Below are 27,471 nucleotides of genomic sequence, written 5' to 3' on the forward strand. Positions count from 1 at the left end.
AGTCTTCCAGCGCCATGAGAAAGCCTGAGGCATCTGGTACCTTTGAAGCTGGGTTCGAGCTGCGTTTCTGAGATCTGGACACTACTACAATGGAGAGGTGGGGCAGGAAGCCCTGCTGCAGGGTGCCTCCCCATGGCAGCGGACATCCCACCTGAGTATGCTCAAAGCAAGCGGCTGCCTGCTCCTCCTAGGCTCCTTAACACTCGCGAGTGTCTCAGGGTTGTTCCACTTCCCTTATAGGCAAACAGAACTCACTACAGAGTTCTAAAAAGCAAGTCCTTATGCTTTCATTGAAGATTATGTGAAAGTGTGGAATCAACACGCTATGAAAACAGTGTGACAAAACCAAACATTACTATGTTGAAACCTTGTCTAGCTTTAACTAAAAAATAAAAACCATGAGTCTTCTATAGCATTAATTTAAAAAATACATAGAAGTGAAAAGTGCTATTTTTCAAAAAGTACAATTTTCCTCCCAACTATATCAACATGGAATGATTTCAGTTCTCCTTGTACTAAAAGCTGGAAATCTTACAAAACTATATTGCAACATTTAATAAGACAATTTTAATCAGTAGTGGCTTCTGCTTCCGCTGGACCCCTAATCAATCTTCTAATCCCTCTCTTTCCCGCAGGACCCTTTGGTTTAGCAAAACTCTGCTTATGTGCATGCTGCTTGGGATGGACTTCATCGTACAGGAAATCTGCAGTCAGTTCATCCCCATTGTCTATCTCAATCTGCAAAAGAGGAAGTTACCAGAGAGAACACTGTAAACCATGTAAACTGGAACCATTCAGAACTGACGCACTGTAAGCTGGCTCCCAGGTACAGATGCCTGCATAAGTAGTCCACTGCCTCTCACCGCTCCGTGTAGCTAATGGTTACCAGCAGCGGTGAGCTCTGCATCCCCCAGCTGCTCTGCCTTATAAATTCAAACACTGCACTACTCCTTCATCCCCTGTGCTACTTGGAATCACACTAAAATGGGTAGACGATGGCCCAACTTTAGAGCAATTCACACTTGAAGGGGCTTCAAAAACAGCAAAAACATGTGAAAGAAACCCATGTCGGCTGGCAAAGCCTAAGACATTTACTGTCTGGTCTTATGCAGTCTGACCCTTTGTGAAAGGTACTAGCATACACTGAGGGACAGACAAAATCCAGAACTGCTCCAGGCTCAGCACTCCAACACCAGCATTTTATAAGGAAGTATCTTTCCTTATACCCTACCTGCATTTAAGAATATGTATGGTAGCAACAGCCCACTTGGTAAACTGACAGAAATGTCCTATATATGTTGTAATCCTAATACCACAGATGGCCAATGGACACTTGGCGATTGTCAGTGCTATTGAGAAACTAAAGTTTACATTTCATTCAGTTTACACCATGGCTTGTAGTCACCATACTACTTAGCATATACTAAAGGATGGGGCTCATGGTAGGCCATCCCTAGGTTCTCAGCAGGTTCTAAGGACTTAGGACGACAACAGTAAAATTAGTAATTTCATTTATAAGCCACAGCACCTGGAAAGGCACCACGTTGGACCAGATGGAAAGGACAAACAGACGAGCAAACCCTTAGTATTGAAACGGCAAGGCCCACCTTTCTGATCACATCCATCTGCAGTTGTCTTTCTACAATATCTAACAGAGGGCTCTTGCAGCTGGAATACAGCATCCGCTCTCTTATGCTGCACGTGTATCCGGGCATTGAATAAATAAAAACTGTAAGTTAAAATAACAACAATTAGAAATACCAACTAAAGCAAGTCTATAAACCTCCTAAAAGTGCACCTGAGCTCCCGGCAAGAAACACACAGGGTGACAGTGCTGCGACTGAAGGTGCCTCAGGGAGATAAGGTGTCCCATACCTACGGACTCTAAGTAGTCTCCTTCGTGGGAATGCTTATACAGAAAGAAATGGTAGCGTGCTGAATCCTTGGGAATCCTCTTTGGCAAATCTTTTAGTTCTGTATTTTCTGTGTTGGCCAAAATTATTGTTTCATTTTTTATATCTATCTCCTATCAAAAAGAAACAACATTTATGAAACAGGTAAAACATAAATTAACTTAAACAAGAGTCAAAGATGATACACACAGTCGTGGACTGTCATGAGCCATCTAGGAAACGCTGAGGCCTCCCTGGAGGTGGCCCACCTTTTTGCATGGACTAAAATGGTTGAGCGCTGAGAAGCAAGATCCCAAAGAGACTTCATCTCAGGATTGCTTCTTGCAGCTGAATGTCTTTCCTGTCATCATTAAATTAATATAATAACCCCTGGGTATCGGACCACCCTATTCACCAACATAGAGATGAACTTTCATGAATTAACGCTGTCTAGATGAATTTAACGTTTTATAAACTTCTTGACTTGATTCAAATAATCTTAGGATTAAAGTTTTAAGAGATGGCTGTTTTGCTAGAAAGATGTAATAAAGTTAGAATTAAGAATAAAATGTGCCCATTCCTCATAATGTTAAGTAAAGGCTGCATAATAACAAATACAACGAGCTTTCATAATTACACTAAGAATAAGCTTGGGACATACTTGTGTTCAAGGAAAAACATTTAGGTCCAAGGATGAAGCCACAGATGTGCACTAAGACAAGGTCATGTAAAAACTGTTGCTGTGAACTTATAATGAGGTTACAGAATGAAGCACTGTTTGAACTTGTTATTGATATCCTGTTACTCCCTTTTATGTAACACTTTATCTACCAGCTAATTCTTTCTTACACAGAGAACTTCTTGTGTTAAGGAGAGGAAAGGCTGAAAGCAATAATGGAAGGCATGCTGCCATTTCTCGCGTTATCGAGTGTGTATGTCTGTGGCATCTTTCCTTTCCCGTTTCTCTCTGGTTTAAGAGGAGTTACCAGGCTCCCTGGTCAGCGAGAGGCTTCTGGCTGACTCACCAGAAGGACACTAGCAATAAATATTCTACTGAATTCCCAGCTACTACACAGTAGGGTAATTGCCAGAGAACCGTATATTAAGTTTATAAAGTAAATAAGAGTTAAGTTTCCTAATGCTTACTAAAGCACAGAATGGAGGATTAAAAGGCCAGAGATCATCAATCATTTGCCCTGGATGCTGTGCCCCCTTTAACCTTTCTTAACTGCTGGCAGGCCCGGGCAGAGGATTATTCGATTTTTTCATATGTATATAGTATTCTGCAATTTAAAAAAGTAATTAAACAGCAAGACCCTGCCTTGAAAGAAAAAAATTATTAAGAGAACAAGAAAAGCAAAAGTAAAAAGTTAGTTAAAAACAAGAATTATACAAGCCGTAATAACCGAAGAGAAGGGCCACTGTATAGAATTATACAGCCATAAGTAACCGAAAAGAAGGGCCACTGTATAGGGCATCATATTTCCCTTACCAACTGCACATAGTTGAGCTGTCTCTTACTCAGTTTTTCCAAAGCCTGGAAGGCATCTCGAGAAATAGGAAATGCTACTCCTTGTAGTGTCTGATGCTTTGTGTCCACACTCACGTCAGTTTGTACCTAAGTATGACAGATATAATTGACTGGTGACATTTCAGCATTCAGCAATGTCCAGTGGCAAAAAGAAGAAAACTCGACTTTAAGAAATACATTAAGTCTCATTTACCCTTTCCCAATATATGGTTTAAATTCTTAAAGCATTTTTAACTTAGAAGGCAAATCATTCCTCGCGCTGGTTCACTGTCCTGCTAGCATACCGCGGACATGCAGAGCGCATGACACGGTTATGAACTGTTGGGAGGGAGGCCTGAATGGCAGTATTGGGCTCTGGAGGTGTGTCCTTCCTTAGCTCAGGCTGGCAGAGGTTCAGGTAGCTGCAGATACTCTCCCACAGTGTCATCCCATTACCTCTTAAAGCATGAACTCTTCCTGCTAGAGGTTTTGAACAGTAAAATGGGTACAGTATGCACAGACCTTTCCTCTGTTCTACTGCACACAAAATGCAGCACAAACATCATGCACTGAACTGAGGAGAACACAGGACAGACAAACACACAGCTCAACAAGCGACATCTGTGCACAGTCCAGATGTGGGGCTTTCTTTACTAAACAACGCTCTGGATGAGGAGGGCACCTCAAGAAAGCTTTTCAGTGAGCATGATCATTTTTCTACTTGATAAATGACGGCTAGTACAGGGCCTCATTTGCAATATTGCAACAGAATGTTGGATACAAACTTTACTTAAGAAATGAATGGAGATTCTACAGCATGATATTGAATGAGAACATCACAGAACATACGCGAGTGCATACCCCAATGTGATCCTCTGGGTTCTGATTGCAAGGAATAAAACAAACTATCAAACTTGTAAAAACAAAAAAAGTCACATAGAAGCCCTATTCAAATTTAGTTTAAAATATACGCTAGATTCTTACTTCTAATGTAGTATTAAAGGCACTGAGCCATTTCCAGCCTAGCCCAGCCTAGTAAGAAGAATGAACAGTGGTTTGGGGCACTTTGTTCTTCTCTGTAAAGTGTCAGTAAAAAGAGAGCAATTATAAAAGTCAACTAAGGTGGCTGAGGCAAGACGTTAGAGTTGGTTCCAAGTCCCCTGGCTGCAACACACATTACAAGTCCTCCCCCTCAGACACGGCTCCATCCACGTCCACAGAAATGAAACCATTTAGAAAGCTAAGCAATCTCTGGCAGTTTAGTGAACCCCAGCCCCTGAAGAATTTTCTTTGTGCAGTTGTGTTACACATAAAGCGCTTTGCAATCCTTGGTAACACACTTTTCTCTTTAAAAGTTCTCACAGCACAGAGCTTCTAGCAGGAAGCACACTGTTTTAATGTGTATCGAAGGGACAGCCCTTTATGAACTGCTACTGCTCTAATATGAATGTTGTACTTTCTTTCTGAAAACATATAAAGCACGAAGCTCTGTCTTTAACCCAAACAGACTAAACCTAACAGACCTGTCTTCTGATTTCCCGTCCTCTAGCCCTATCCCGTAAACACAGGATTGTGACACGATGGAAACCCTGAAGCATGTTCAGGTTGTGGCCTACCTCACTGATTTTAATCTGCCTTAATTCTTCCTCCGCTGCAGTCAGAGGGGCAGGAGAAGACTGGGAGAGAAGATACTTTCTATATCCATGTAGTGATACGTCCTCCTGTAAGCAAACAAAGACATTAGTATTTTCCAAATACGACCATGGTGAGGTTATATTAAAAACAATAAATTTCATAGAAAAGAAGAGTGAGTGAGAGCACACAGCGGTGAGAGCACACGGCGGTGAGAGCACACGGCGGGAGGCTTCATAACAAGTGTATCCTCCACAGTCACTGAGTCTTTCATCTGAGGTGGGTCGGCCAGGTAACAAACTATCAAGCTTCAAGCCTACAGGACACCTGAAATTCACCATGCGCAGAAAACTGTCCTCTGGCTGTTGAGAGTAATTTACTCAGTCTAAATCCTATCAAAGTCCCTTCTACAGTATCTGCAGAAGTAGCCATCGCACGTCAAAGCAGCCCACTCACGAGCACGCCGCTCTGGGCAAGCTCTAAGTGAGAAAGCCGAGAGGCCAGCCCTCCTCCAGGTTCACGGAGAGAAAACCCAGCCCCTCCACTGGCTGGAGTGTCACCTTCTGACACTGAAGGTGAACCAGCTGCCCAACAGTACACTCTAACCCTCCTGACTCACAAATGTCATCATGAAGGCATAATGTGCCACACAAGCCAACGGGTACGTGCATTTCAACAGTGCTTATTCTCAACCTCAAATAGATACAAGCAAGCTCGTTAGGACAAACTTGCAAATCTCGAGCGAGAACCAACTCATCCCAATCATCTTCCTTTACCCTGCTGTTTGTTCTTCTGAGACAGGTGCTCGCTATGCAGCCCAGACTGTCCTGGAACTCAGGGCGCAGACTAGGCTGCTGTCACCCCCAGAGATCATGCTGCCTCCCTCCCACGTGCTGTGATTACAGGATCAGCCCACTACGCCTGGCTTCTCCAGCTTTGGTTTATTTATTTTTTGTTTTTGAAACATAAAAGATCTAAATGTAAGATTTGTATAAATGTAAGTCTTGCACCTTTACTGTTCCAAACACTTCATCTTTAATGTGGCCACCTCCAAATTCTTTTTTCAGAGTTGCTCTTGTTGCCGCATACAGCATTTTTTGACGAACCTATAAAATTGTGAAGGTTTTCAGGTTAATAGTATTAACTTTATAAAATATACCAGTATAAAAGAAAGCTCTGATATACTAAAATCTTCAGTCTATAAACAGATCAGGCTGACACTGACAACTATAAAATGGGTATCTAAACCATTAATGACCATTGAGGTAGGCTTTAAATTATGTAGTATGCCTTTTTTTTTTAAAGATTTATTTATTCTATATGAGTACACTGTTGCTGTCTTCAGACACACCAGAAGTGGGCATCGGATTCCATTACAGATGGTTATGAGCCACCATGTGGTTGCTGGGATTTGAACTCATGACCTCTGGAAGAGCAGTCAGTGCTCTTAACCACTGAGCCATCTCTCCAGCCCAGTATGCTTTATTAAAATACAAAATAAACTCTTAACTTTACAAAGTGCAAAATTAGTTGCAAGAATGAAAAAATAACCTAAGGTAGTATTTTAAACTATGAGGGAGGAGATCATACAGAGTAACCTTTGTGGTGACACTTTACTCAGCTCTAGATCAGACATTCCTCACCACGAGTCAGGTATACCTGAAAGGTCTCCTGACGGCAGATGCCATTAGATGGGCAACACTGGGACAGGGCCATGCACTCTATTAAGAAAGAGCTTTAGTAGCTCTCCTGGGTCACTATGAATTAACGGAGACAAGTTCACATTTCCAAATAGTGAAATCTGCTATTTCTTCCAGACAGAGGAATTAAAAATGGGTAATCTTTTGAGAATATCTAAATAGCTTCAAAAATTAGCTTTTTATAAGAAACCCAAGACTCTTTAAAATACTGGGCAATATTCACCTCCAATTCCACCCTGTTCTCTATTTTAGTCTACCATCAGCTCTTTTGTTTCTTTGTTTGTGGGGAGGATTATCTCTCTGGGAAAAGATCGTTGCTTCTTACCCTTCCTTTAGCCTGAAAATACTTCAAAAAAAAAAAAAATTCTTCCTAGCATTTAATGCTAAACAAACAAACAAAACAAAAACTACAAAAAATTACTCACATGAGAATGATCTGGAGACCATGCAATGAATATCCACTCATATCCCTGGGCATTCTGAGAATCTAACCTGAATAACACATAGCACGGTTGCTTGTCCTCCAGCAGGGGCAAGACAAAGGGATCGTAATCCTGTTCCCAGGAATCTGAAGGCGGACTACAGGACCCGACCACCAGTTGCTCTATGAAAGGAGAATTTGAACCGGTTAAGTGCTGTGTAGTATCAAGTGCTAATGTGATGAAGACAAGAAGAATGACTTACATCTCAATTACTACAGTTAATAGCTGAGCTAAATATTCACGTAAAGGTCAATTAGAGTCCTATTTGTTAATTGATATATATTATAGCATATATATAACTTCATTTATGACTCAAAACTATTAATTCTTGAAATTAATATTTAATCATAAAGAATTATGAAACAAGCTTCAGCTCCTACTTGACAACAACACTGTTGGTTTAAAACGTTGCCCAAACACATAAACCAGAGCTGGAGCCATCCCACGTTTTAAATGCTACCTTGTAGAGCTAAGGAAGAGTATGGAGGGAGCACAGGGTCACCTGCACCCACAGACAGGTGCTGGCAGCACTGTATGGCAACAGGGCAAACCGACAGCTTCCATTCCCCGGAAGAGAACAAGCCGTGGACGGTCAGATAAAAACACGGCCCATGTTTTAAAACAACCACAAGCTAGCAAACAAATTCCCGGCCATCCCAGAAATAAAGATCAAGAATAGAATAATATGCAGTTCATATGAACTTAGAAACAGCATTATGTGCTTAAAGAGGATGGATCATATACATATATACACACACACACACACACACACACACACACACACACACACACACACACACACACACACCTTTCCAACTGCAGCTGCTCCAGAGCAAAGAAGAAAAGTACAGCTGTCAACCGCTATCCTTCATTAGAAAACCAGTAAGAGTTTAGAAGGTCTGGAGCAAACTATACAGTACTAGGTCATTAATTTAAGAGGTGGGCATTTATTTTTTTCATTTTCTGAAACTTCCTAGTTTAACATTTTTCTCCAGATTAAAAAAAACTGGAAAATATTTAAGAAGTAGAAATTTTCTTCCTAAAGTATGAATTAGATACATTTTATCTTCCCATTTTGTTTACACAATTTTAGCTGCTTTGAACGACGTACATTTGTTCCAACAAAATTTAAGATTTTCTAAACTAGTTTCACATTTAAATATATGAACAGAAAATGGAAAACAAACTTGGTTTATTTCAGTTTATGAAAAAAAAAACCAAGTTATTTTTCCAAAACAAAATGGCTTAGGGTGTTTGAGGCCAACAGAATACTTTTGGCAGATTCATTTCAACATGAAATTACTAACAGCTTCTTAAAGTCCATCTGTTTCTGATGCAGCCACTCAGCCAGTTCCCCTGCTCACAGTCATCGTTACACAGTCAGTTTATAAACTGCCATGTCCTTAGAATGTTTCCAAACCAGAAAGGATCTCTCAGGTAAAAAAAAAAAAAAAAAAACAAAAACAAAAAAAACCAAATGTTTCTACTTCAAAACACAGTTCATTGAATAACTCACAAAATAATTAGTTTTGTTCTCATTGACTGCCTGGTTAATAATTTGCATTCTAGAAAAGGAAGCACTGACATCAGACATGGACTGTTCTGGCAGAAAGACAACAGGTGAACTGCCACACCAGAAAACATCTGCGGTTTCCCCAATAGCCACCCCCAATTTAAAAGGAAAACTGGCTGAAAGGCAAACTCTGAACTTGCTTCAAGCTGATTAACAGTTCAAATTACTAATAACTCTTGGAAACCTGAAACTCTAACAGCTTACACACCACGGGCGCAGGGCATCTTAACAATGTTAACTAACCATTTTCAATCGATATTTTTAGAAGTCGGTATTTCCCATTTCTGGCTCTGGCAAAGATCTCTTTGACGTCTTCACTTGCTGTGGAAAATGATAAAGGGGAGAAAAATGTTTACACTTCGAAGTAGTTGTGTTGGTGTTTATATAAGAAAAACGTAAAATTAAAGAGACATATACAGCCCCTTATTCTTATTATAAACAGAAGCATAAAATACGGGCCTTGGCTAGGAGTAAGAACTGAATACTAACATGATGAATACAGAAACTTTAATGTTTTAGGCACAGAACTCTGTGGCAGAAATAACACCAGGGTGAATGCTTTAGATCAAACCCAGTAATGGACAGATTGCTTCATGTTTGAAAATGTTGAAACGATGTGTCTATAGTCCAATTTTAAGTTTGTGATAGCTCCTTCATAAATCATTTCCTGTATCTGTCCACCAAAAAACAACAGGGTCACATCTCATATGCTGATTAAAGAAAAAGCTTGTAAAATCCACTAGATCTTACAATGTTTATATTTTTCTTGTATCTCCTTGTCAAAAAGCTATAGTAGCCATCGAGCAAATAAACATTTAATAACCTACCCCTTGTGTTGTCATTACTGCTTCAAATTCGGTCTTGTGTTGTTGATTCCCAAGCAAGATCACTATTTATGTCTTGCTATATAAAAGGTTCAAACATTAAACAATAATTTTGACATACTTAAATGTCAAAAGTAACACGGGGGAAAAATTCAATGTTTTTAGATCTGAGACTATCTTTGCCCCAGTGCGTAAGGAATTAAGTGGTGGTATCAAAAACCCTTAAACACAAAACAAGTTATTAATTAGATGGTCACCTGAAGGAAAGGCTCAGGTAACTATTACAGGAAGTGCTCTATATTAGAACTCGTTAAACAACCCCGGAATATATTATTTGATACCGAGGAGGTGAATACGTCCAAGTTGCCTATTTTCAAACCAGGAAATAATAATGGCGAGTAAAATACACAAGTAAACTGCACATTCAACTGTTTCCACCGGGTGATGAGGTGCAGCCACACAGATCAGACTTTTCGGCTGCCTGGGGAGCAAGCATCCAAAGATGGAAAAACACTTCCTACTCAGGATTTCTCCGAAAGGAAGGCACACCCGCGTTCTGAGAGATAATCCGGGGAGTTCGGGAGGCACCCTACAGCGGTGGGATCTGTTTGGTTTTCAAACGATCTGAGTGCTGGAACCATCTCCTTTGGCAGGTCCCGAGGAAAAGTCGCTCGGCTGGCCGGAGGAAGGAGCCCGGCCAGCTTCGGGTCTTCCTGCTCTCGGCACGGGCGCCGGGATGCGGCGGAATCGCCCCGTACATCCTCACGTCTCGGCTCTCTGGCAGCCACCGGCCTGTTACGTGGCGGCCGCCGGGTAGGGCCGCGAGGGACACAGTGGGAACCGTGGCACTCAGAGCCGCTCCAATGATGTCCGCGCCTCCAGCGCTCGGGCCCGCAGCCTCCCGGGAGCCCCTGCCCCGTGGCGCCGTTACCTTGGATGCCGGTCTGGTGGGACATGGCGACGGCCGCAGGTTCCCGGCTCCGGCGCAGGGTGCGGCAGCGGCCCCGGCCGGCGGATCCAGGAAGTAGCGGCTCCGCCTGCGCGTCATCGGCCCGCGACCCTCAGCCCAGCCCTCAGCACCAGCCCCGCTTTCCTGTGCGGCTTAGGTCCCGCCCAGGATCCCGCCCCCTGTCCTTTTACTGGCTAGCCTCACTAGCATCACAGTCTCCGCCCCTTCCAGGTCTTGGCCCCGCCCTTTCCCGGCAATAACCCTACCCCTTGGGCCCCAACTCTCTGCTGCTGACCCTGTGCAGGTTGCACTTTGTGGCGGTGGGCTGCTTGTCACACACCACAGCGACCCCGCCACAAAATGCTTTAGAGGGGAAATGGCCATTTCCCCAAACAAACGCTTTCTGCGTAAAAGACATACCCTTCGCTGTAAAGAAAAGGCCACTTTAAGGCGAAAGATAAAACATTTGCAGAGCAAGATGGGGTTCAAGACCACTCCTGACCCACTTTAAAATAAGAGAATGTAGAGTTCTCCATCATTTTCCTTGTGATTTGAATCTTTTCACTTGGTCACTACCACACAAAACCATTGTTTTCACCTCAAAAGAAAAAAGTCTTTTCTGAAACCAAATATGTGCCCTATCAGGGGAGGGGCACTAATTCAGGTGACGCCCCACCCCAGATATTAGGTTCCAACTTGGTAACAGACTTTGAAATTCTTTTGTAGTAGCAGAACAAAAAGAAAATCACAAATCATCTTTAAAATATATCTGGTGGGGGCATGGGGCTATAATACCCTAAGTGGGGAAATTTCTGCTACTGGTTCTGATACTACCTGAAGAGGACATCTTTAACCCTTCAATGGGAGAAGCTAAGTGGTCTGCACCTTTCCAAGGATGGATGTTAGGTCCGACTCAGAGGTGGCCAGTGAGGGGGGGTGGCCCACGATAATTTGGCTTGGGACCTACAACGCCACAGTTCTACACAATCAGGCAGTTCTAATCAGTCAGGCAACTTTTTTGAGTCTTTAACAGGTATGGGGTGGCTTTTTTTTTTCCCCGAAAATTTCAGCTCACAGCACTTTAAGAGACCTCATTGTCTTTTCTTTGGTTACCCAAAGAACTGAGTATAAAACCACTGAACCACTGAACTGACCTGAATATCTCTCTGTGGTCAATTCTACCCCTGAAAATCATTAACAGAGCTTTATTTTAGGTTAGCCTTTTATTGCTTCAAATCAAATGTGTGTTTGTAGTTACCTGGAATGCATTTGTATGGGAATAACAGATAGGAGTTAACGTTCTTATCATTTCCGGCTTTTATCAGCATGCATTCCCCTGTGAAAGTTAATTCTGTTGTTTATTTTTATGTGTGTTTTCTAATGTTCATTAAGTACAAAGCTAGGTCTTGATTTTAAAGCCTTGGAGTAATAAGTATATTTAGTTTTTATATTCAAATGAGAGCCAGGCAAACGATAGAATAACAAGGTACGGAGTCCCTCTTTGAGTGTAATGCATTTGAAATAAGTCACTAAACAGACCAGCAACTGCCTTTCTCTGTGGAGACCACAGCAAATAAAATAAAATTAAAAAATAAATTTGTTATATGCTGGGGCTTGTGATCTAGACCCTGTTTCTTTAACAGATCCTCACACCCATGGATTAGTCCTATAAAATCTGAGTTTGAGGACTTCCTTGGGAGGTGTTTCATTCCAGTCAGTTCTTCCCGGCATAATGGTCCATCCTGATTTACCAGTTTTTACTGTTGTTGCACAAAGGGAAAATTGCAGGGTTCGCTTGCAGGGCTTTTAGCTGATTCATGTCCTGTGGATTACAGAAGCTGACACTGTTTAAAAAGAAATACTGATGAGATTAAAAAATAATAACTTCCCTATATCCGTGCTTAGAAAGGACCATTGTGGGTTCAGCCTGGGAAGAAAAAAGTCCAGTTAGGTTTGAAGCCTGCCTGTCACCCCTCAGGAAGTCCTTGCTTTTCCTTTCTGCAGACACAGTAGTTGATGTGAAAACTACAAGGATCTGAGGCCTCAGCAGAGTCCTGGAATCTCCTCCTCTTTGTATGCTGCTGTTTTGTTAGTGAGGCAGGGTTTCTCAATAGTCCTGGCTGTCCTGTAACTTGCTGTGTAGACCAGTCTGGCCCTGGAACTCACCGAGTTCCTTCTGCCTCTCTGTCTCCAGTGCTGGGGTTAAAGTCAGGCACCGCCTCCTGAAGCCTCTTGTATTTTTAATGCCAAGGAGGGACACTTGTGATCCTTCTCTTTCTCCAACCTCTGAGGCTTTTTAGCTTTCTATTTAACTTTCCCATTGTCAAAAAAAAATTCCCATTTTTTTCTTATTATCATGAAACATTAACAAGCACATTTACCAAATTATTTGGAGGCTCACGGTTGAGTCCAGTGACATCAGGTTAGACCAAGAACCTTACAAAATGTGTCCAGAGGAGTCTGATCACCTGCAGACTGACTATACAGGGAGAATGGGGACCAAGAAGTGTCCACAAAAGGACACCCTCCTCTTCCTCAGAGTGCTGTTAGAGGGGAAACACTCAGTTTTGAAGGGCTACCCTCTGCTACCTTTAAATTCTATAAGACCGAGGGAATGTGGCAGGCAGCAGGATCATGTTAGCAGGACTCTCTGGCTTTAACTTGGTCTAACTTGAGGTCTGCTAGGCTTCTGAAGGAGAAACAAAGGCTTGAAAGCCTGCAAGGCAACCTTTGTGTGCAAGTGCAATCAGGAAACCATAAACTGATAATGAGTGCCTCTCTCTTACTAGAAGAGAACTCTGTGACAGTCATTTCCCACTAACACCACTCTCCCAGCCTCCTTTTCACATTTAGGCAAGGCTCAAAGGCAGAAAACTTCCAGGTTCTTTTTCCCTTTTCCTTTCAGTGTCTGTGGGACAGATGAATGACGGAGAGTTACCCATCTACAGATCCCCCACACATTCTTCACCCTCTGGAGGCTGCTTGTGAACACAACTGTGGCTCACAACCATAGTTCTCTTTTTCTTGTCTGTCTCAGCAGTGACTGGAATTTACAACTTGCCTGCCCTGCTATTTTCCTCACAAACTCTAATAAGACTGCCTTGAAATACCTTCTAAGTCTATTTCCGAAGGCTTTTATCTTTCTGACTGAGACCCTTGGAAGTAATTTAGTAGCAAGCAAGGCCACATTGCTTCTTTGTGATGACAGAGTTTCAAATTCCTAGGAGAAAGTGTATGGAAAGCACACCGGCCAGACTACTGCTTTCCCCGGGCCAAAAGCAGGCAAGCAAAGAGGGAGCTCAGGCTTGGGAAAACAAACTTAGGACCTGGTATAGTTGGAAGTTAGAACTAAGCATTTAAAATCACAAACCCAAATGCACGCGGGTCTGCTCTATTTAAAAGAAGTATCAATTCTGCCTCACTAATGCCCCAGGAGAACTTCAGGCTCTGGGTGATAAGCCTGGTTTCCAAATGTCAGAACTTAGACTTTCTTCAAAACACAAACAAACAAACAAACAAACAAGCCTCCACCTCAATTTTAAAAGTATAAAAAGAGCAAAAGAACCATATGCATAATATATACATAAAACATATTTGGCTACTGACCAATTGGGGTGTGTGTGTGTGTGTGTGTGTGTGTGTGTGTGTGTGTATGTGTGTGTGTGTATGTGTGTGACACCAATGGGTGGATTAGGACTTTTGAACTTTAGAGGACTTTGACCTCTGCTGACTGGTTTATTGTCAAATAAAGACACTTTAACAAAATCAGAGCACCTGTAAACTTCGTATACAATAGACTAGAACGTGATGGTGAACACAGTGTCAGTGTGAGACACACACATTCATCCTTTCTCTGATGGGAGACTCATTAAAAGATAATCTTCTTTTGCTGAATGTGTGAAATAATCATACAATACGTTGTCTCATTACTTGCTTTAGGCTTTGTTAGGGAAATCGCACCGGTGTGGGTTAAAAACACGATAGGCACTGTGTGGCCTTGAACGGAATTATTTAATCTCTCTGTGCTTGAGTCCTTCTTGTTCCTGCCACACGGCAATCTTGATGTCTCGAGGTGCTCATGGAAACCGGGTGGAGAGAGGACGTGTCCACATGGGTTGGGTTTCATGTATGCTAATTAGCAGCAGGTCCAGTACAATATAGTATTATATAGTATGTATAGGCTTGGGGTTTTCAAAGAAACCAGACATTCCCATTTCAAGGACAAGAACACAGAGCCAAAGGGATGTGGGTGTAGCTGAGTTTGCGGAGTGCCTGCTTCGAATGCAGAGGCCTTGGGTTAAACCCCCCAGGGCTCACTAGGGTTGGTGGCATTTATCTGTAATCTCAGCACTCTGGAGGTGGAAGCAGAAGGATCCAAAGTTCAAGGTCCACCCAGCTACTTAGTGAGCTCCAGGCCGGCTTCGGCTTCATAAGACCTTCTTGAATGAATAAGTAAACAGAGAAATAAAGCAAACAAAACAGGATTTCTAAACAAGAGCAATTATCCAGGGCTGACTCCTTAGTGTGTTCATACACCACACTATTACCGTGTCTTATAGAACACAGTTAGTCTCATAAAGCACAGAATAATAAAAAGTAACTAATTGAGCCGTAAAATGAAGATCAAACGTTAGGTAACTTTTATCATCTGTGCGTAATTATAACTACAAATGGTCCGCAATAGACATCAAGCAACCATAAGCACTTTAGAGAAGTAGGACGACGCGTTTATTCCTGTCGGGCTCTGCAGTCTTTGAAACAAGCATTGAAAAAAAAGAACAGAGCAAAGATGGTGGGTTGAAGATTACCACTTCAAGGCAATGATATCTCTTTGTTACTCTCCCCAGTGGACCCCTAATAAGTGATAGGTACCTTCCTAATGAAAGAAGCAGGAGGCACTCACTTCAAAAGAGCTGTTGACCATGGTAACCGTGCACACGAGAATCAAAGCATGAGGAAGCACACAGTAACAAGGGGTTTAATGTATTATATATAGGATTACACATGGGATTAGACATAGGATTACATATGGGATTATATATAGGTTATATATGGGATTCTCGCCGTGTTGCTTATCTCAGCAACAGCACTTGGGATCTCTTTTCACGGTCTCTAACATTCCTGAGCAGTGGGCAGGGTTGGTTTAAATGGCTTTTGTGAATATTTGAGAACCATTCTGAACACAAAATGCTCTTCTGTCTTTTTGAATGTTGCTAACTAACACCATCCCGCTGATGCTTAAATGGTGTGTGGAGGAGTTGAGGAGACGTTCCCTAATGATCAGTCCACTGTGGGAACAGCCTCCTCCTCCTCCTCCTCCTCCTCCTCCTCCTCCTCCTCCTCCTCCTCCTTGTCTTCGTCCTCCTCCTCCTCCTCCTCCTTTCTTCTTTTTGGTCTTCAAAAAAGAAGTAAGTTTGAAGACTATAACAGACTCCTGCACTTTCACATATGAAGAGTTTGGTTGGGGCTCAGAATTTGCAATCTGTCCAGGAGATTGTGCAGGGGAGAAATACAAGACCGAGTTCGTAGAGCAGGGTTTTGTTTGCTCATTTTTTACTGAGTTGTGCCCTTTTTGTTAGGTTGGTTTTTCTCTTTTGTTTTGTGAGACAGGGTTTCTCTGTGTGGTCCTTGCAGTCCCTCACTCACTTTGTAGACTGTAGACCAGGCTGACCTAGAACTCACAGAGATCCTCCTGCCTCTGCCTCCCAAGTGCTGGGATTAAAGGCCTGAGCCACCATGCCTGGCGGGAGTTGTGTCTTAAAAAAGCAATTTAGACAAAGAAGAAGAGAAGGAGGAAGAGGAAGAGGAAGAGGAGGAAGAGGCGGAGGAGGAAGAAGAGGAGGAGGAGGAAGAGGACAAGGAGGAAGAGGAGGAGGAAGAGGAGGAAGAGGAGAAAGATATAGGTATCAATGGGAGGGGCAGAAGCAACATTCAGCAAGATTGAGAAGTTAGAACTGCTTCATGTCCATTCTAAGTTGCCTGAGAAGTGAGGCATTCATATCAGGATATAAAATAGACTGACTTTTCCGACTGCATTCGTATAAACAGGGCTTTATCAGAACATTGTGCTATGTCATTTGTATTTGGAATTAAGGCTAGATCAGTGGCTTTTGTTTGGGGATATGCCAGGGAAGGACCTAACAGTTAACAGTTTATGTTATTAATAACAACAGTGCTCCAACATGGTGGTACCTGGGTGATAGACATAGAATCAAGAGTTCAAGGTTATCCTTGGTTACACAGTGAGTAGAAGGCCAGCCTTGGCTACAAGAAATTCAGACAAACAAACAGACCAACAACAAAACAGGAGCAGGGAGTGTAGCTCAGTGGCCAGAGTGCTTGCCGGTCATGCAAGAAGCTGGTGGGTTTGATCCCTTGAAGTCTTGGAGGTGGTGACTCATACCTGTAATCCCACCTTTGGGACAATAGGAGGACCAGAAGCCCAGATCATGTTCAACTACACAGAGAGTTTAAAGATATCCCAAGGCTACAGAAGGTCCTGTCTCAACAAAAGAGCAAACCAACAGAAAATAACACAAGGCTACACACCAAATGGAAAGATACTCGGGGCACAGGTGGCTGCGACTTCTGGGACAGACCTGGCCTGGGGCGTGGCTACTTCTATGCTTGTTTCTTTAAGAAAGTAACTTCTATTTCTGGCCTGAGTTTTCAGAGACAAGAATACCGTAGGGCATTTTGCTTTAGCAGTTCACATAGGAGCATTCCCCATTCACCTCTCTTTAGTGAATCAGAGAACATGAAAGGCAGACTACTCATTGGGGGGCCCCTGCATTACACAATCCATTTGACTCTGGAGCTCAGACCACAGTTCGTGAAAATTTGGGCTGCAAAGAGAGGCACAGATAGTTTTAAAGGTAAAAATTAAAGTTCATTGGTATTTATGTTCTCTGTAGGGAACAAGATTGGGTGAATGTTCCGTATAACGCTGCCCGAGAAGGAATTCAGCCAGATCCAGGGAACGTTCCTGGGCAGAAATGCAGCTAAGAGCTGTTAATCGGTTTTAAAGACACTGTAGATCCTTCAAAACATAAACACCCCTTCATCCGTTAGAGGCTTATTTTAAGTGCATTTATTATTAGTTTCAATGTTTCATTACCGTGTATTAATTATTACACATTACACATCGCGGGTTTCATTATGGTATGCATCTCCGTTAAACCCACTCCTATTACTTCCGGCTTTGACTCCTTCGTCTTCCTAATGCTGCCTCCCCACTACCATGTCTTTTAAAAATGAATTTTAAAAATGAATTTTTAGTCCGTAATGTGATTCCCATCTAAGATAACTGGAAGTATTACGATATATATTGTTTTTCTGAATGACGACATTTTCTCAAGCATTGATGCACTGTGAGGTTATGTAAGATTCATAAAGTCTTCATTATCTTAAAAGGCTTTGAATTCTCCTTGATGACTACTTTGTAGGAAAAACTGACTAACATGGGCAGAAATCAATCCCGTCCTCCGAATTTACAGTGCTGGTTTGTCTTTTGTTACCCGCTGCCTCAGAAATGACACTGGTGTGTCTGTTCTGAGTTCTCAGAGACAGATCCTAAATGGTTGTCTCCTGTAAGAGAACAACAAGAGAACAACGGCTGTCTGCTGTTTCATGTCCATTGTGGGTGACCTAGTATCTGTGGAGAATCGAGGTCATTGAAGGGTAGACTGGGACAAGCCCAAAACCTCCACAGAGGCATGCTTGTCCCGCCCTTTGTTCGTCTGTGTTCTCCGCAGTGCTACACAGTTTCCCACAAGCGCTGTATCTTGTATTTGCTACATTTAAGTGACAGGGGAGTATAAAGGTTTAAGGCCGGACTCCCCACCCCACCCCCACTCTGTACTTAGATGCAAAAGGAATCCCACAAATTTAAGGCCAGCCTGCTCTACAGAGTGAAATTCTGTCTCAAAACAAAATAAAATGGAACAGAAAACAGAGACAACAAAAGTCCTCTCCCTAGAAGAGTCACGTGGAAAGTAATTACTAGTGCAAAGAAACAGGGAGCTCCTTGGTACACTCAGCTACTCTCTGGCCAGGATTTCCCAAGTCCAGATTTGTCTAGGTGTGTCTTAACTCCTGGTATAGGACTAGCCCCTCACCTTTGAGAGTTCTGACCGTTTTAGTAAACCAATTGAATTAGATACCAGGACTCAAAATAGAGCTCTGTGTGACATCTCCCCAGGCTGCGGGAGGTTGTGTTCTTAGGAGCCAAACCCCTGATCCTCCATACTTTCTCTTCAGGCTTTTTTTTTTTGAACTGATTTCATGCTCACCCCTCCCATCAGAACCCCTTCCCTTTCTCTGAGACAACCTTACTTTGGTCTTACAGGTTCATTTTGCTTGCTGGGGTTCATTACACTCCTCAGAGCAGCTCACTTCAAGGTGTTAGATCATTGGCCGATGCCTTTCCCTGCACTGCTTTTTCACAGAGGAGCAGATATCCGAGTAACCATAGCCGCTTTCCCTGGCTCAAGTCTGCTGGTTTAACCTGGGTCTTGTTTTTCCTCTCCCTCCCGCTGCTTCCCCCCTCCCCTAACCCTTTCTTTCTTAGGTGGCCATTGTCTGTGGTCTGGTATTTTCCACTGTGCTATTGTGAAAGAGAATAGGAAGGTGAGAGTCCCAGTGGATTCTGCAGTGAATTCACCCTGTTACATGAATTTTGGATGCTGATAAAGGAGATGAAATAAAGAACTCCTTCAAGTGCAACATAGTCTCTTCTAAGGTTCAGGTCTGGAACAAAAAAAAACAAAAAACACTTGAAATAGTAAGTGATGTCTGTGGGAAAGACGCAGGTCTTGTTGTGTTTTCTAAAAAGATAAGGAGAGGAGGAATATGTTTGGGTGGATAAGTAATCAGGAATGGGGGAAGAGGGTGCCTCCCTGAACCCATGCTGAGGCATCCCGTCCCCGAGGGACCAGCCACAAGACGATATAGTATAGAATAGAGTTTATTCAGGGAATGGGGAGGGGAGTTGACAGGGTAGTAGGGACAGAGAAAGGCAGAGAGAGCATAGAGGCCAGTCATGAGCACGTTGGGGGTTGTGGGGGAAGAGTGGAGACAGAGCGGGTAAGGGCCAAGAGGACAGAGCAGGAGAAAGAAAGCAAGAGAGGAGGGGTCAAGCAGCCCCCTTTATAGTGAGTCAGGCTGGTAACCGTGGGGCGGAGCCTAGACAAAATGGCAACAGTAGGTTAAGTCGCACATTTAAGATTTCAGTGTGTTGGCCTTCAGAAGACAGTCGATCCCAGGGAGAAAAGCTCTGAGCTCCTAGGGCCATTTCTGAGGCTGCCTAGTTGTGTAATACTGCGTGAGAGACGGTAAACAGAAGAGAGAAGGCCCGGGGTCGCAGGCGACAATACTGCGCGCCTTATTTTTGGTGCTGTATCGTTGCCGGGTCATATTTTTTTTTCCTGTTCACATCAACTCCATGCTTTGACCATGCTGGCACTTTTGTGGCTTTTGTTGCTCTCTTGGCTTCTCTGCGTTGCGTCTCAGCAAGGCCTACTAGTGCTGCATCCCGTTTCCGTACCACGCCCAGTCCCCACCCCTCACTCACACTAATCGAACTAACCAGGTCAGGGCCTCAAGCGTCCACCTTACACTGGCATTCCACAAACTGGAGGAAGAAGCTTTTCATCCCAGAAGAAGCACCTCAGCTAAGGAATTAGACTGGCCTGTAGGCTCACCTCTGGGGAACTCTCTTGGTTAATGATTATGTGGGAGTGCCCAGCCAAATGTGGGCGGTGCCACCTTGGGGCAGGTGGTCCCGGGTGTCTAAGAAAGCCAGGCGAGAGTGCTGTAGATAACAATGCCGTTTACAACCCTTTTCTGCTTCGGGTCCCACCTCCAGATTCCAGCCTTGGGTTCCTGCCTGACTTCTCTTAGTGATGACCTGTTACCTGGAAGTATAAGACGAAACACCCAGAACAGCCAAATGCTTTTGGTCAGTGTTTTATCACAGCCACAGAAAGCAAACTAGGACACCAGGTAATCGGAAACCAGTCCAGGAGACTAATTCACAGCAAGGTACTTGCTCACGCATTCATCAAACTTTTATAATACTGCTCCCCCTCCCCCAGGCCCTGTGCTGGAAGTGAAGGCCTGATCAAGGTTGTCTTTGATATATTATTAATGTTCAGGGTAGTGACCTTGGCTCTGGGTTCGCATACTCCTGGGTTCAAATCTCACCCTGTCACTTGCAGAGATGTAGGGTTCAGGGAAAAAAAATTACCTACCTCTTTTTAGAAGCCTCAGCTTCTTCCTTTGCAAAGTGGGAATAAAAATGAATCTTATACATGTTTGGGGGAGGGGGTTCTTACAGATAATCATATTGCAAGCACATATTACTTGTCTATTAGTATTTTAGGCTTATTGTATACACTATACGATACGTATGCTGTAGACTATATTAAGTGCCTGTTACTATATTATCTTTATTGTTCCATGTATGATTCATGTGGACTTTTAATCTCTTAAGTTTGGATCTAAATTGTCAGTGGTTTAGGTGCTAAGGACTTTAAGACCCTTGACAGGTTTGTTCAAAGATATTTAGGGATCCGGAGACGTCTGAGTTTCACCAGTGCCTGTGGCCTTGGTTCTGACAACAGAATCCCCTGGTGTCAGTGTCTCAGGAACTGAATCAGAGCGGAGTGCTGCAGGCAGAGGAGGTGTTATGAGGATACACACAGGTAAGCTTTCAGACAGGGCAGCCTGGCTACAAAATGCCAGGAACCAGCAGCTCAGGATCATGAAGTGAAAAGTAGGTCACTTGGTAAGAGTGAAGGTGTCAGGTAGCGTGCAAGGTGAAGAGCCCGGAGCCATAAACAGTAACAGGCTGCAAGGTTGCGACAGCGGCTATAAACCAAAAGGAGTGTCTTCCCCACAAGTGCTGAATGGAAAAAAACTGCCGCCTGAGAAGTCAACGGTTAGAGCTTGCACACATGCAGTCTTCACAGCAGCGTCATCGGGAACACAGTAGACCATGATAGAGAGGCCAGGTAGCCAGGCCGTGCACCAGAGCAGGGCAGAATAGGAGCGAAGTTCCCGTATGTTTTGTCTGCCTCCGGAATCTGCCTTGTACCTTTCAAATGGCTACGGCTTTAAACTTTGGTGTGTCAAATTCCAGGACGCTTGAGTGGAAGAACTGCTTCTTTGCACAACCTGTGCTGATCAGGACCCCACCTACCCCTACCCCCAACCCACCCCACCCCTAACCCGGACCCAGGTCGTCCCGATGGGTTCTCAACGTTCAGTATGTTGAATAGGACTTTTACCCTTGCAGGTTGCTTTGCTTGGAAGAAAGTTTAAAATGACTAATTTTGTGAATGTTATGAGGATTGTAAGATCAAAGCCTGCGGTGCGCACTTTCGCAACGAGCTGGGGCTTCCCAGCTGACTGGGAAGGCGGCGAAGTGAAGGAGCTCGGCACAGTACCGTTTGGCGTGTGAGCGGTCATGGCGGGCGGAGGTGTCCTGCTCACTTACTCCGTGTCGCTTCGTTCTGTTCAACACCATGATGGTTTGACCGGAGCAGAACCATCCGGACGTCCTGGGTTTCTAAACTTGACTGTGTTAGGGTTGTTTATCCTCTCAGAATTAAGAGTGAGAGGTCCGGGGTTGGGGATTTAGCTCAGTGGTAGGGCGCTTGCCTAGCAAGCGCAAGGCCTTGGGTTCGGTCCCCAGCTCCGAAAAAAAAAAAGAAAAGAAAAGAAAAAAAAGAGCGAGAGATCCTCAAAGACAAGTGTCCATCCATACTCTGGTTTTTCATCACTGAGATGGGAAAACAGCAGGGAATATTTCAGGTAGCTCTATTGATCAGGCCTCTGTTGAGGTAGAACATCATGGCAGAAAGGTGTGACTTAGTGTCACCTCGGAAACGCTCTGAGTTGTCCTCCAGTTCTGTATCAATTGGTTAACACCTTGCTGGAGTCAGAATCCTCTCTCAACACTGCCACCAGCTGGTGACAAAGCCTTTAACTGATAACATTTTTTTTTTAAGTTATTAAGGAAAAAATAAACAAAAGCAAAAAAAAAACAAAACAAAACAAAACAAACACCTGGCCGCAAACTATGACATAATGTCTGCATTGATTTCTCTGGCATCTGATACGTTGCTTCTCTGTGGAATGGTTTGATTAAAAATTTATCTGACCCCAAGTCCACTAAGTGTTATAAAGAAATTGAAGAAATTTGAAAACTGGGTTCTGTATAGAAAAGCGGGGGCCCTCTTGCCTGCCAGGGCCACTCAGGAGTCCTCAGCCTTCTGAGCAAGTTAAGATGTTATGAGAAGGCTCGCATCTAGATGAATATGAACATTGCTCCTGACAATTTTTCTTAAGATGTCAGGCAGAGATGGAATTAAACAAAAGACGCATAGTGGTAAACACCTGGAGAAAGCAATTTGACTGCAAGCTGTGCCAAGGAATCTACCCAGGGAAAGAAGTCTTTCCCGGTCTCTGTTGAAGTACCTGAATAGACAAGATGTCATTTAAGAGGACAGATTTCTGCTGGGAAGTCATGCTTGTACAACACAATGCCAGATTGTCATTAAATGGGGAATAAAGGTGAGGTTAGTGCTACAAATACACGTATCCATTTATTTCCACTCGGGAATGTTCCTGACTTGACAAGCCCATAATTCAAATTTATGGTCCTAAGTAACTAGAATGGGCTTAGGGTTTTTATTCAATTGACAGCACTAAGAGCGTCTCCCACCACTGAAAGCCACAAGTGCGATTTAAATAATTTGGACTCAACTGACAAGAGACCACACCGTTTCTTTGAGTTAAAAAAAATCATCTTTTTCAAACCATAAATTATGTTAACAGATGAACGCGGTTGCCCCAGAGTACCTTGGGAGAGGCATGTTGAGTCGTGGATTCCACTCATTAGTCCTGACAAGATTCAGTCTCTTCTAAGACCGGCATTAGACTGAGGTATTTTCTTGTTCCTTATTTGCATAAAATTTGCTTTTGTCAGCTCAATGCGTGCGAGTGTGAGAGTCTTTTCTTCAGAGACATTAATTTTACGAACTAAATTTAGAACCACTTCTCCGTCTGTATGGAGCGAGGTTGCTGATTTCTAAAGAGGGACATGGGCAGAGAGAAGCTTCGTGCACACTTTCGTTCCTATTTGACTTGTCTTACTTGATTTGTTTTCCATTGTTGTTTTTTGTTTTGTTTTGTTTACAGTAGAGATCTATATATGCACCAGGGTAGAAGGTTTCACGGTGGCGATAAGGCGACTCTTAACTGCACCTCCATTGTGTGGCTGAAAAAAAAAGAACCCCTATTTTTTTTTCCTATCTGCACTTGAAAACATAGATTGTGTTTCTATCCAATTCTGTATGGCTGGTCCTAAGTTTTCTTGTGAATATCAAATTCCCCATTGGAATAGAAAACCCATAAAGTAAGTGCTAAGGATACTTTTCATCCCATTTCCTGAAAATAAAATAAAAAATTTAACTATTTTTCCCCTATTTTATGTGACCCCTAATCATATCTCTATTGGCACCCTTCCTAGCTTACTTAAAAGCAAGAAATTCTGTGTTTTCTTAATCTTATTGCTTAAACATGCATTTATGGTCTTGGTTCACATTTTAATATAACTTTAATAGAGTCGGGGACAGAGTTGTCTGGGTGGGGTCTTAAAGGATCACAAGCCCCTCTCCCTCTTTCTCCTTTCTTTCTGTCACTTTCCTTATTTCCTGCCATCTGTTCTTTCAATTTGAAAATACACCTAACCCTCAAGAGACTGGAGGCCCTAGGAAGTTTAGAGGTCTGGTGGGGTGGGTGGAGTGGGGACATACTCATGGAGACATGGAGGGGCGGGGAGAAGGGATGGGATGGGGAACAGTCGGAGGGTGGACCAGGAGGGGAATAAAATCTGGAGCGTTAAAATAATAATAATAATAATAATAATAATGATGATGATGATGATGATGATGATGATGATGATGATGATGATGAAGATTATGCCGATGATGATGATGATGACGATGACGACGACGATGATGATGATAATATACTTCTGAGCAGGGCACCACTCCACCAAGAGGAACGTGGGGTTTCCATCTTTCTCTGTATCACACCCTTTAAGCCAAGAACTCGGTGAGTCAGGAGTTCAAGGCGCAGACTGTAGGAGAAGCATCATCAAATCGCGGCAGCTGATGGGCAGGGCATTAGCGGAACCAGTCTGTGATAATCTATGTCCTGGGGAGTTTCCACGCAGTCTTCCGCGAACTTCAACTTGCTTCTTTGCTCCTTGGTTTTGCCCAGAAGAGAACGGAAAGGGGCCTCGTACGCGTCCACCTGTCTCCGGGAGTCGTTATTTCCGTCCATCTCCGAGTCTTTGTTTCCACCTGTCTCTGACTTGTTTCCCGTAGGCTTTCCTGATTTTTCAGTTCTAAAGTTAGGTCGGTGACAGACTCTTCTGTAAGATGAACTTGCCCATCTCGTTTCTCAGAACAGTATCGCGTTTCCCCTTACAATATTACAGAAGGGACGTCTAAACGGCATTGATTTCCCTGTTATCACAGCCTGGATTACAGGAGGTTAAATAGCGTGTAACTCCGGAGGCCGATTTTGAATTCTAGAAAATGAGTTGTATTTAACATTATTAGATTTTGGGTTTTTTTTCATCATTTCGAAACAGGGACAGTTGAATTTGTGTGTTAAAATTATGAAAATTAAAAAGGCCCCCCTTATTCATTCACTGCACATGCTTTCAGAGAGCCTAGCCTTCTAGATCTTACGGCATGTTTCCACAGGCGTGTGTTGCAGGCACAACGATCATCATTGCGCACAGGCATGCAGCAAGCACTCCTGCATTCCACAGCTATGTAATTTCATGCATGGCATCCACTTTATTGTTCTCATAGGGGACAGAAGAAGAAAGAGATGGCTCACTCCTTAGATAAAAAAAAGTCTTAAACACAGACCTATCTTTCTACAATCAGTACAAATGCACAAAACGAATAAGATGTCCAATAATTATATGATGTAAATTATATAGAACTACAGAATTTTAGAGGCTTAATTTGTCTTCTGTCCGATATATATTATTATTCACAGCAAAAGTCTTGTTCCTTAGTTAACGTATCTATGTGCATGGAATACCCAGGGGACATTAATTTCCTATGTTTAAATAGGTGAGGGGCCTGACCAAAACAGACCATGCATGATACTGGTTTAAATCACTTTTTTTAATTAATAGGAGATTTATTGATGCAAGAACAGAGGCATCCTTGCTGAACTTAGTAGGAGATGCTAAATTTTCTGACCAGTTTTCCTTCCTGGATAAGTCTTTCCTTTCTGTCCCTGTCTGTTTTGATAACATAATACCAGAAGATGAGAGGCCATTAACCTGCCACTGCTCCTAAAAGTGAGTTCTTGGGAGTGGGTCTGAAATTAGGATAAACATTTGCTGATCTTGCATAAGTCCAACAAATCAAGACAGGATCCTTGATGTGCGTTTGGCGTTTGGGGTCATTGTACTGAAGTAGATACTCCCGTTTAAGCCGGGCCCTTATGCTCATGCGCTCAACCTGCGCCTTTCAGGTCTCTGGAGACAGGTCATACTCGGCAGGGTGGAGGGTACTGGGGAGAGTGGCCAGGGGCGCAGGCTTATACTTGAAAAATGACATCTTGGCTCCCCTAAATCACTTTTTATTGGTCTTATATTCCAAATATGATTATTTGCCAGGATATACACTGGGCCACCAATTTTCTTCAGTGGGCACAACTAGCTATTTGTATTCCATTAAGAAAGACATTTTTAATAGTTGTAGTTTGCATTTCTAAGATATTGGCATGGAGGCATAGAACATACATTAGGGGATCCAGCCGTGAGTATGATCATGTGAGTGAGGATGTCGAACACTTTGTCTTCTCATGGGAAGAACTACAGAAGCAAACACAAAGAAACGAAGGGTTCTAGGCTACAGTGGATCTTAAAAACAGCGTTTAGGAGCTGGTCATGGTGGCATTTGCCTTTAGCATAGCACTTGGGAGGCAGGCAGAGGCAGAGGCAGAGGCAGAGGCAGAGGCAGAGGCAGAGGCAGAGGCAGAGGCAGAGGGCAGAGGCAGAGGCAGAGAGGCAGAGACAGAGAGATAGAGAGATAGAGACAGAGAGACAGAGGCAGAGAGGCAGAGGCAGACAGATAGAGTGACAGAGAGATAGAGCAGAGGCAGAGAGGCCTAGGCAGAGAGGCAGAGGCAGAGGCAGAGGCAGAGGCAGAGGCAGAGGCAGAGGCAGAGGCAGAGGCAGAGGCAGAGGCAGAGGACGTTCAGCAGAGAAGAATTTGAATCCAGGCTCAGCTTAAAGTCTACATTCTTTAACCTATATTTACGTGTTTACATCTTCTGCACATGTATTTATGCAAGCTCAAAAGACGGATTCATTAAGAAATGTATATGGTAACTTAACTCTAAAGCTCATCTCAAAGTGCAGAGAACAGAATTATAGGGGGTGAGGGGGCTTGGAGGTGGTTCAACTGGTTAAAACCTGCTGTGTAAATTATAGGATCATATAGGAGCTGACATCTCCAGAGACACCTCCAGCACCTATGTACTTGTTGGGTGTGGGTGACAGCTGAGAGAGAAAAGAGAGAGAGAGAGAGAGAGAGAGAGAGAGAGAGAGAGAGAGAGAGAGAGAGAGAGAGAGAGGGGAGAGAGAGACAGACAGACCCTGGGACAAGCTGGCTGTTCAGACTAGCTGAATCAGCCAGCTCTGTATCCAAATGAGAGGCCCTGCCTCTCTGTATATCAGGTAGAGAACAACAGGGGTGGGGGAGGGGGGAGGTAGCCCACATCAACCTTGGGTCTTCACATTCATGTATGTATTCATGCATGCATATATACCTGCATGCACACACGACTGAACATGCATGCCTACCAC

General features: G+C 43.3%; 1 protein-coding gene and 1 pseudogene across 1 annotated transcript; both read right to left on the reverse strand.

Moving 5' to 3' along the window:
- Positions 1–462: 462 nt before the first annotated feature.
- Positions 463–10,671, reverse strand: Twf1 (twinfilin actin binding protein 1). The gene is made up of 9 exons (XM_032885467.1): positions 10,545–10,671; positions 9,033–9,110; positions 7,160–7,338; positions 6,045–6,140; positions 5,019–5,123; positions 3,385–3,510; positions 1,876–2,026; positions 1,608–1,729; positions 463–738 (listed from the first exon to the last, which is right to left on the reverse strand). Exons 1-9 carry the CDS (start codon positions 10,567–10,569, stop codon positions 568–570), a joined length of 1,053 nt encoding a protein of 350 aa, XP_032741358.1. The 5' UTR covers positions 10,570–10,671; the 3' UTR covers positions 463–567.
- Positions 10,672–25,779: 15,108 nt separating this feature from the next.
- On the reverse strand, positions 25,780–26,218 carry LOC116890221 (annotated as a pseudogene).
- Between the last annotated feature and the right edge of the window lie 1,253 nt (positions 26,219–27,471).

This window comes from Rattus rattus, chromosome 1, assembly GCF_011064425.1.
Source record: "Rattus rattus isolate New Zealand chromosome 1, Rrattus_CSIRO_v1, whole genome shotgun sequence".
Classification (NCBI taxonomy): Eukaryota; Metazoa; Chordata; class Mammalia; order Rodentia; family Muridae; genus Rattus; species Rattus rattus.

Bases quoted from the DNA above. Each gene is read 5' to 3' on its own strand.
- Twf1 (XM_032885467.1), bottom strand. From the start codon at position 10,569: ATGTCCCACCAGACCGGCATCCAAG. The intron at 2,027-3,384 runs GTAAGGGAAATA...TCTTTTTGATAG, and splicing joins AGCTCAACTATGTGCAGTTG to GAGATAGATATAAAAAATGA. The intron at 739-1,607 runs GTGGGCCTTGCC...CCTCTTTTGCAG, and splicing joins AGATGGATGTGATCAGAAAG to ATTGAGATAGACAATGGGGA.